The 10,937-nt window shown below is 43.2% G+C and overlaps 1 protein-coding gene across 2 annotated transcripts in view; it reads right to left on the reverse strand.

The window, feature by feature from the left end:
- The window catches only part of OXR1 (oxidation resistance 1), a 404,974-nt gene extending 396,568 nt beyond the window's left edge, over positions 1-8,406 (reverse strand). For both annotated transcript variants that reach the window (XM_048841476.2, XM_048841475.2), the window contains exons 1-4: positions 8,331-8,406; positions 4,060-4,085; positions 1,826-1,969; positions 1,356-1,498 (exon numbers count right to left, since the gene is read on the reverse strand). In XM_048841476.2, coding sequence (XP_048697433.1) covers positions 1,356-1,489 — 134 coding nt within the window. In that variant the 5' untranslated portion in view covers positions 1,490-1,498; positions 1,826-1,969; positions 4,060-4,085; positions 8,331-8,406. The remainder of the gene's footprint in view (positions 1-1,355; positions 1,499-1,825; positions 1,970-4,059; positions 4,086-8,330) is intronic.
- Positions 8,407-10,937: the final 2,531 nt, after the last annotated feature.

Raw genomic sequence — 10,937 nt, forward strand, 5'->3', positions numbered from 1 at the left:
GACGGAAGAATCCAATGCACAGCTACAGACTAGGGACCAATGGTTAGGCAGCAGTTCTGCAGAAAAGGACCTAGGGGTTACAGTGGATGAGAAGCTGGATATGAGTCAACAGTGTGCCGTTGTTGCCAAGAAGGCCAATGGCATTTTGGGATGTATAAGTAGGGGCATTGCCAGCAGATTGAGGGATGTGATCGTTTCCCTCTATTCGACACTGGTGAGGCCTCATCTAGAGTACTGTGTCCAGTTTTGGGCCCCACACTACAAGAAGGATGTGGAAAAATTGAAAAACGTCCTAAAAATGATTAGGGGACTGGAACACATGACTTATGAGGAGAGGCTGAGGGAACTGGGATTGTTTAGTCTACGGAAGAGAAAAATGAGGGGGGATTTGATAGCTGCTTTCAACTACCTGAAAGGGGGTTCCAAAGAGGATGGCTCTAGACTGTTCCCAGTGGTAGCAGATGACAGAACGAGGAGTAATGGTCTCAAGTTGCAGTGGGGGAGATTTAGGTTGGATATTAGGAAAAACTTTTTCACTAGGAGGGTGGTGAAACACTGGAATGCGTTTCCTAGGGAGGTGGTGGAATCTCCTTCCTTAGAAGTTTTTAAGGTCAGGCTTGACAAAGCCCTGGCTGGGATGACTTAATTGGGGATCGGCCCTGCTTTGAGCAGGGGGTTGGACTAGATGACCTCCTGAGGTCCCATCCAACCCTGATATTCTATGATTCTATGATTCTCACAAGGGGCTCAGGGGGTGGTGGGATTTGGGGCTGAAAACAGGCTGTACACCAGGGATTGGGTCAGACTCATCATTCCTCTCCTTAATGCTCTGGGGAGATTCTTCCAAGAGGGATTTCAGGTGACTGAGGAGGATGTGGTGCCAGGTGTCCAGCATGCTTTTCCCTGGCAGGGGAGCTGGGATTCACCACTTCAGCAACAGACTGCACGGCAACTGGAGGAGCAACATATGGTGCCTGTTCCTGCAGATTTCAGAGCAGCAGCCGTGTTAGTCTGTATCCGCAAAAAGAAAAGGAAGACTTGTGGAACCTTAGAGACTAACCAATTTATTTGAGCATAAGCTTTCGTGAGCATCCGATGAAGTGAGCTGTAGCTCACAAAAGCTTATGCTCAAATAAATTTGTTAGTCTCTAAGTGCCACAAGTCCTCCTTTTCTTTTTGTTCTTGCAGAGGAGCCGTGGCCATGGCATCAGTCAGGCCTCAAAAGCATTCCACCACAAATTGGACTAGCTATTGCACAAGTGCAAGATCCTTTTCTCTCTGTGCATGCTACCATTGCCTGTGCTCTCTCTCAATTTGCAGGAATGCCTCATCCTTAGAGCCCAATCCTCTCTTACCCTAAGCAAGTCCTATCCTTGATTCCTTCTGTCTGTGCCAACAAGCAAGTCCTCCCGAGTCCTTTGGCATCTTCCTTGGCTATCTCTGCGGTGCCGCTTCTGCCCTCCCAGTGGAATAGGCTCTCTGTCCGCATCAGAATGTCCTAAGACAAGGGTAGCATAATATTTCATTTTGCTTTGGAAGATACCTAAATCTCCTCTCCCCCCACCGTACATAACACAACTGTGCTGTCAAAGGCTACAATTCACAAGGAAACTGACTGTATTATAAGGTAGCAGACTGAGTTCCCATGGAAGAGGAGCAGATAACCACAAAGAACAGCTCTCCCAACCACCCCCTTTGCAGCCATGTCTTGTTTGGGGACCATGTCAGGGTGGAGCACGGGTGGGGTGCGGGGGCTGGCTTCAGGCATGTATTACCAGAGCAAGAGGGGATATTCATGGGGAGTTTGGGGGCATATTCAACTTACCAGGCTCGGATCCCAGTTCCTGCCACAACTTGGGGTCCTCCCCCAACTCAGCAGAGGTTTCCTCAGTCAGGTCTGCCAGGTAGATGTGCGGAATCTTCTGGCTTCCTCTGGAACTATCTCCGAGGCCCAGGCTGCCTTCTCATCCTGCCCATCACCAGCATCCCACCGTACAATGAGGAGAGGGTCATGACTGAATTCAGACTCAGCACTTGCAGCCCAGGAGAGCCCATGGTTAAGCTCACCGTAGCAAAGGCATGTGCTAGGTCCTCTCCTAGAGTACTGTACGAGTCCTTCATCCTCTAGTACAGGAGCCTGAGGTGCTTCATGCTCTCCCAGCACTTAGACAGAGTCTGGTGAATGCCTGCCTCTTCTAGCCTCTACAAAATCTCCAAATACAGGTGTTTGTTCCTGCTGGTACAGGCTAAGTTATGGAGGATGTGGTATTCTGCCCACACATTGATCAGCACCTGGCCGTGCTCTAGAGACCAGGAGGCAGCTCTTGGAACATGCTCCATGGTCAGCACTGGTGATCAGTACAGTTCATAGGAGAACAAACTGATCAGTGTAGGTCGCTAGTACCTATGGCAATGGGGGATCAGGGACCTCTCCACCTTTGGGTAAACGTCAGGTAGCAAAGTGATCAGTGCATTGGGAGAATGGCCCTAAAGGACTATCAGTCCCTGTGACCTGGTACACACTCCTTGCCCCCATCCATACTGCACTTTAGAAGGGATACAGGGCCATGCCAAGGCAGAGGGGTGTACATACCCACACCCCTTATGCATGCTAGCTTTTGTTCACTGGACTATCCTTCAGGAATGTACTTCAGATGAGGACAATAGGAGGGCTATGCCACAACAATGCATGTGTGACCACGTACACTCGCGAGTGTAGACACACTCTTAGTGGGAAGTGATTGGTCCATATTCACTGTCCATCTGCCTCAGGGTAAAACCACATCTTATGGCCAAAAGTTAAATGAAACAAATGGGTTTTCACAAAGAACTCCCACAACTTTCTGCAACCAGTGATTGTGATCATGTGTGTCAGGGAGACCTTTCCCTTTTCTTATCCAGCGTCTATCTTTCCCAGAAGTAATCATCTTCTCTTGTATCCAGTCCTATTCCCCTAAGGCAAAGGCCCTCTACAATCTATCCAAAAAGAACACACACCTGTCCTACTCCAGCTCTTCCCTGAACTCTGTGGACTTCCATCTAAGTCCTCTGTCTTCACTTTAGGGGAATCATGCAGGTGCATTTAATGGGAGGCAGAGTGGGGGGGGCTAAACCAGCCCAAAATGTATTAGTTAATTGCTGATAAACAGCCAGCAGCAAAGAACAAAAAGACACGAACCATTGTTATTATGTGGCTCTCTCATAAACTTCAGTTATAGCTATGCTTGTTACAGATTTCTTAAGGACTGATGGAGTTTATAAACACACACAGAATCCAGAAAATGTTTCCAACCAAACTAACAATTCCAATTAAGTCAAATTTTGAGTCTGCACTGATTTAGAATGATAGAAATGTAAATGTAGGGCTAGGAGGAACCTCAAGAAGTCTCAAATCCATCCCCTTGAGCTCAGGCAGGACCAAGTAAACCTAGACTATCCCTGACAGGTGTATGTCCAACCTGTTCTTAAAAACCTCCAATGATGGGGATCCCAAAAACTCCCATGGAAGCCTATTCCAGGTGTACTTATTATTGTGTTGTAAATGTGCGGTATGATACAAAGGGGAATACATGGACCGCAATTGCCTCTGTGGCAGCTCCCCCCTTGACACTACGGTTTGGTAGAAATTTCCTCCAGCCATATGGGATTAGTTCAAAAAGATAAGAGCCTTGGGTTATACTATGTCTTCTGTGTAGCCCCTGTTTGGGAACCCAGGGATAGCCACAGCTGGGGATATCCCTGGTAGCCTGACTCCTCCGATGGAGGGTAGATAGCACTGTTAGTCAGAGCCTCCTGTAAATCCCAGAGGCTCTGCCAGGTATGGCAGCAGACTACATAGCCTCTTCTATGAATGGGGCAAATCTGACCCCATGCCAATGGGATAGTCTGAGGAGGATCTCTGCAAGGTAACACTCTACCCAAGAGTCTCCTTCTATGGGTTTTTCCACAAAGGGATTGTCTGGGCCACAGTATGAAAAATTGCTCTTGCAAAACTGGAGTAAGTATGTAGCATGAATAAAACATCACATCAAACACTTATTTGGGGGGAAAAATACTCACCTCTGCTAGTTCCACGCTGGTGCCTTCTGTAGATTCAATTAATCACAGAGAAATTAGCATGGTAAATAAAAAACGATGAGAATGGAATACTGAAAACACTTATGACAGTTTAGTATTTAAAGGCATGGGATCTGCTCTTAAATTAAACCGAAGTGAAGGGGAATTCACATCTTTGTTAAAAATGACAGTACCTGTTGTCAATGAGGCTTGTGATAAAGCATCTTGGAAATATTTTCCTTCCTCAGAAGCTGCATATTTGAAAAAATTATTCTGATAGAACAACTGCTTTTTTCAACTTCATTATTCACTCAGGATTAGTTCAAATAGATAGGATTCACTGAATACAAACTTTGCACATAAAACACAGCAGTAGGTAGAAATAAGAGTTCAGCTACAATATACTTGGTAGCTTTTTACAATTTGATGATGAGAGAGCTTAGGCTTTAAATCGAAGTGCTGTGATTTTGTTAAAAATAACTCTTCTGTATCATAATTAGCACCACAATACTAGAACTCATTCAGATTTCATTTTAGAGGAAAACAAACCTTTAATTTCCTTTTCCCGTAAGTTAACTGTTTTGTGCAACACAACATTTCCTTGCAAACAGTATTTTTCCATAAGCAGACTATTAAATATGAAGACTGAAATTTTCAAAAAAGTACCCACTGATTTTTTTTTGGGGTGGGGTGGGTCAACCTGGGAGGCTGGCAGGTTCAGCACCTCTGAGTATTCTAAACTGAGCACCCAAAATTTGGGAATCCAGAATTAATGGCCACTTTTGAAAATTTGGACCTAAATACATTACAGTTGTCTAGATTTGAACAGGGGGATCACTATCTACTGAAAAAAGAAAAGGAGTACTTGTGGCACCTTAGAGACTAACCAATTTATTTGAGCATGAGCTTTCGTGAACTACAGCTCACTTCATCGGATGCATACCGTGGAAACTGCAGCAGACATTATATACACACAGAGATCATGAAACAATACCTCCTCCCATCCCACTGTCCTGCTGGTAATAGCTTATCTAAAGTGATCATCAAGTTGGGCCATTTCCAGCACAAATCCAGGTTTTCTCACCCTCCACCCCCCCACACACAAACTCACTCTCCTGCTGGTAATAGCCCATCCAAAGTGACAACTCTCTTCACAATGTGCATGATAATCAAGGTGGGCCATTTCCAGCACAAATCCAGGTTTTCTCACCCCCCCACCCCCATACACACACAAACTCACTCTCCTGCTGGCAATAGCTCATCCAAACTGACCACTCTCCAAGTTTAAATCCAAGTTTAACCAGAACGTCGGGGGGGGGGGGGGAGTAGGAAAAAACAAGGGGAAATAGACTACCTTGCATAATGACTTAGCCACTCCCAGTCTCTATTTAAGCCTAAATTAATAGTATCCAATTTGCAAATGAATTCCAATTCAGCAGTTTCTCGCTGGAGTCTGGATTTGAAGTTTTTTTGTTTTAAGATAGCGACCTTCATGTCTGTGATTGCGTGACCAGAGAGATTGAAGTGTTCTCCAACTGGTTTATGAATGTTATAATTCTTGACATCTGATTTGTGTCCATTTATTCTTTTACGTAGAGACTGTCCAGTTTGACCAATGTAAATGGCAGAGGGGCATTGCTGGCACATGATGGCATATATCACATTGGTGGATGTGCAGGTGAACGAGCCTCTGATAGTGTGGCTGATGTTATTAGGCCCTGTGGCCTAATAACAAATCTTGAGAGACAGGCCAGTCCTTGCCTACAGACAACCCCGCAACCTGAAGCAAATACTCACCAACAACCACATACCACACAACAGAACCACTAACCCAGGAACTTATCCTTGCAACAAAGCCCATTGCCAACTGTGCCCACATATCTATTCAGGGGACACCATCACAGGGCCTAATAACATCAGCCACACTATCAGAGGCTCGTTCACCTGCACATCCACCAATGTGATATATGCCATCATGTGCCAGCAATGCCCCTCTGCCATTTACATTGGTCAAACTGGACAGTCTCTACGTAAAAGAATAAATGGACACAAATCAGATGTCAAGAATTATAACATTCATAAACCAGTCGGAGAACACTTCAATCTCTCTGGTCACGCAATCACAGACATGAAGGTCGCTATCTTAAAACAAAAAAACTTCAAATCCAGACTCCAGCAAGAAACTGCTGAATTGGAATTCATTTACAAATTGGATACTATTAATTTAGGCTTAAATAGAGACTGGGAGTGGCTAAGTCATTATGCAAGGTAGCCTATTTCCCCTTGTTTTTTCCTACCCCCCTCCCGAAGTTCTGGTTAAACTTGGATTTAAACTTGGAGAGTGGTCAGTTTGGATGAGCTATTGCCAGCAGGAGAGTGAGTTTGTGTGTGTGTGTGTGTCCCCGGGAAAAAGGAGAGGGGGTGAGAAAGCCTGGATTTCTGCTGGACATGGCCCACCTTGATTACCATGCACATTGTAGGGAGAGTGGTCACTTTGGATGAGCTATTACCAGCAGGATAGTGAGTTTGTGTGTGTGGTTTTTGGAGGGGGGTGAGGGGGTGAGAGAACCTGGATTTGTGCAGGAAATGGCCCACCTTGATTATCATGCACATTGTGAAGAGAGTTGTCACTTTGGATGGGCTATTACCAGCAGGAGAGTGAGTTTGTGTGTGGGGGGGTGGAGGGTGAGAAAACCTGGATTTGTGCTGGAAATGGCCCAACTTGATGATCACTTTAGATAAGCTATTACCAGCAGGACAGTGGGATGGGAGGAGGTATTGTTTCATGATCTCTGGGTGTATATAATGTCTGCTGCAGTTTCCACGGTATGCATCCGATGAAGTGAGCTGTAGCTCACGAAAGCTCATGCTCAAATAAATTGGTTAGTCTCTAAGGTGCCACAAGCACTCCTTTTCTTTTTGCGAATACAGACTAACACGGCTGTTACTCTGAAACCTATCTATTGAAAATAACACAATCTGATGACACCGTTTACCCTTTTTATCTATCTAGTCAAAGGCATTTCCTCGCTTTATACATAGGAATCTACAGAATGCCAGGAGGGCCTACTCCAGTGGTTCTCAAACTTTTGGTGACCCCTTTCACATAGCAAGCCTCTGAGTGTGACCCCCCCTTATAAATTAAAAACACGTTTTTATATATTTAACACCATTATAAATGCTGGAGGCAAAGTGGGGTTTATGGTGGAGACTGACAGTTCACGACCCCCCCATGTAATAACCTTGCAACCCCCTGAAGGATCCCAACCCTCAGTTTGAGAACCGTTGGTCTACTCTGTCTCTTTCTTTCCAGAATATAGTGAACCATTTAGCTATTGTATATGATGCACAGCTGTTTGAGGTAGGGAATAATACAACACACAGTAAACAGATGTTACGTAATAGCTGCATCTCGCAGATGGACAGTGAGAACTTCTTGTACCCAAGGTCTGACAATACCTCGCATCATTCTTGGCATGTACTTGACCTCATCAGATACACCACAGAAGAGTTTGGCTTTCAGAAAGGAATCTGTGTCAGGACTTTTCATTTACGTAATATTTAAGATACAATCTGCGAGTAAACAGAATAAAATTCTAAGGCCACTAGACGGCTGAAATGGATGAAACCTGTTGTTGGCCTTTTGTTGTAAAACTCTGAAGAAATAAAGACATAGTAGAAAAATAAAATGCTTTAAAACATGTGGTTTACAGATTAAATTATGTTACTGATAAATCAAATATCAATCCCAGCCCAAATGTAGCATAATTCATGGCATAAATATTACATTTAGTAGAATCATTTCATCTGGCACAAGCTTTAACTTCCCACAACCCAGAAAGACAATCAGAGAGAAATGGAAATCCTCAAAATTGCAGCTTTAGAAGCCCATTACTATGGACCCAGCAATGGTATATTTTCACTCATGAAAATGGGATATGTATAACTCCATTTTGGGTATTTTCAGCATCTCTCCTTCTGTATGGATGCACTCTGATACCAATATAATGTTCTATTTGATAAGCAAGAGGTGTTACATAGTGCTTCCGGGTAGCAATAATATAATTCTGTTTATATATTGCTCCTTGAATGAAAAAGAACTAAGGGATTATACAGTAGGGGAAAAGAAAAACAGACAAAACAACAACAGTAATGTATCCTGTTTATGTACCTTGCATAATATTATATTTACCACAAATAAAGCTTTATAGTATGGTCACATTCACTATACATTTTTTGAATGATGAAAAACATAAGAGAATACAGAAACTGACCTTTTAGTGCCAAACATAATGGTGGATGGTTTGCTTCACATTTATGAGAGTTCTGCACTAGACTGTTCTAGTTGATCTGGTCAAAAAAAGAAAAGAGAGACATTTTCAGACTAAGACATTTAGGAGATGGATGTAAATGTCCTGAAGAATGTCTTTACTATTAAACGTCTTTCACCATAACTCATAAGAGACCATTCAGAAGTGTTACAGAAATAAGCAAATATGTGCAACCAAATATACGCTGATGTAGAGCCGAAACCTGAGATTTTTAGCCAATCTTCCCCAAGGCAAAGCAGCCATTGATATCAATGACTGCTTCCTTAATTGGACCTTACTTAAGCAAACTGAGTAGGGACTTCAAGGTTGATCTCTAAACAATAAAAGACAAAACCTTTTTTATAAAAACTGAAAATGCTGAAAAATGACGTTCATGGTACTAAAATAGTCCCACCCCTCAAGTTTGCAGCTCATGGCAAAAAGACACAGCCTACAAAAGAGTTATACTTTAGGTTTGGTTGATTTTTCTGTGTAAAAGAAAGCAATGAGAAGATGTTCAGCAATACGCAATCTTAATAATGGTGATTAAATTATTTTTGACTGATGGGAAGGTTTTAGCTATAAACTCCATCCTAATTTCAAAGCTTGAGGGTATTTCACATTAGTACAACCAACTCCAAGTCATTCCAGGTAAAATGTCTTGTTCTCTCCAACTGAGGAAGCAGTGATTGTTAAAACTGTATGTTTCATTGTGCTGGGTTTGGGCAGTGGCATGTTTGTCTCAATTTATCCAGTGCTCTTGCAGCATATCTGGTTTTGTCAGCATGGCTACCCCACTTTTAAAGCTGCAAAGGGGAAGATGGAGGGGATCTTTCCCCACTTTCTCATGCTTGTTTTCTCACAGAATCAGCAGACGGCACCTGGACAAGCGGCACAAATGTAATCAACCTGTGCAATTTCTCTGCCTGTGCAATCACTCTCCCTGGCACTGAGTGGTGTCAGGATGCCTGGAGTTCTGGATTGAGATTTTTAAAAAACACATGACTGAAGTTAAGCTCCTTGTCTGGGAATTTCAAAGGAGTTGGTGACCAGCTCTTGTTGAAGATCAATGGGTGTCGTGCACCTGACTATATTTTAGGCACTTTAGCAAATCACATGCCTAATTCCTTATTTAGTCACCTAAATAAAAGTGCCCTGGTATTCATTACTTGGCACTTCTGAAAATTAGACCACTTAGGCTCCTAATTCCCTATTCAGCCACCTGCCTTTAGATATGCATTAAAATAAACTTTTTAAAAAATTGGCCTGGGATTTTTTTCATTCTTAAATAGTACCAGAGTGAGCAGGACTCATGAGCCTTAGGTAAAATTTTCAAAAATGCCTAAATCATTTAGGAGCCTAAGTTTTACTGAAAGTCAATGGAATCTTAGGTACTTTTGAAGGAGCAGTTATGCGTATTTATTAGATTGTGAACTCTTTATGGCAAGGCCTAGGGCTGTCTTTGAGTTTGTAGAGCACTTAAACACAACAGGGCCCCAATCCTATCCTGGAGCCTCTGGGATATACATAATAATGCTATAAATGATGTGGTATTGTCATTTCTCAGGAAGAGGATATGCTACTTGGGGAAGCTGCATAAGCTTAAACCTGCTGAGTACCTGAGGCATTCTCCCCTGGTGGGTGAGAAATTAGTGCAAATTCAAAGAGGGTAGGACACTGCCTCTCAAATAGCACCTACCCCATCTTTGCAAGCAACATTCCCTCTGTGCTCCTCTTTCCTGGCAGCACAGCTTCCTCCCTTTTTTGGAAACTACTACTTCTTATGTAAATATAGTTTATCACAAGAGGCATAGAAGAAAAAAAAACCCCACCACATTTTGATAATTTTTTCCAAGTTTTAACCAAACTGCCCAGTGAGGATATAGAGGGGTAGAATATTGAGGGGTAAGCCTTTTCCTCTTCTTCCAGTTGTCTACTCAGAGTAGCACTGATTTAATTAAATGTGTTACTTTTACACCAATATAGTGCAAAAGGCTGAAGCTCTTATTTCCATTAAAACCAGATTTATTTTGAGTTAGCTTAACTCACTTTAAGAACAGGTTTAAGCTAAATCAAAATAAGCTTCCACAGAGGGAGTTGGCCTAGAGTGAGACTCCTTTTCATTAAGAAAGGGTTTCTCTATAGAGGCGACTGTGCCCAGAGGGTGGCAGAAAATAAAACATTTAGACAGGAATACAGAGAATGACAACGAGAATAAAGGAACAAGAAGTGCATGGAGGACGATGACTTGAATTTGCTGACATAACTAAAGCAGGGTGGATTAATGAGACCATATGAGTGCTGATCACTGACACATACAGGTTTTTTAAAAAGAATGGGGCTCAGACTCAGGGTTAAGCCCAAACCCCACTTTCATCTACACACAAATCTTTCAGACTTGGGCTCGGACCTAGGACCCTACACGGGCGTATGGTCTGATCCCAAATCAAGCTGGAACCCAGGGTTTGAGCCCTACTGCTTCGCAGTATAGATACAACTCCCCCAACCCCCTGCCTCCGACAGGACTGGCTGGCAGGGCAACCTTGCCCCATTCATCCCTCCATTCCAACC

Source organism: Caretta caretta, chromosome 2, assembly GCF_965140235.1.
Source record: "Caretta caretta isolate rCarCar2 chromosome 2, rCarCar1.hap1, whole genome shotgun sequence".
Taxonomy (NCBI): domain Eukaryota; kingdom Metazoa; phylum Chordata; order Testudines; family Cheloniidae; genus Caretta; species Caretta caretta.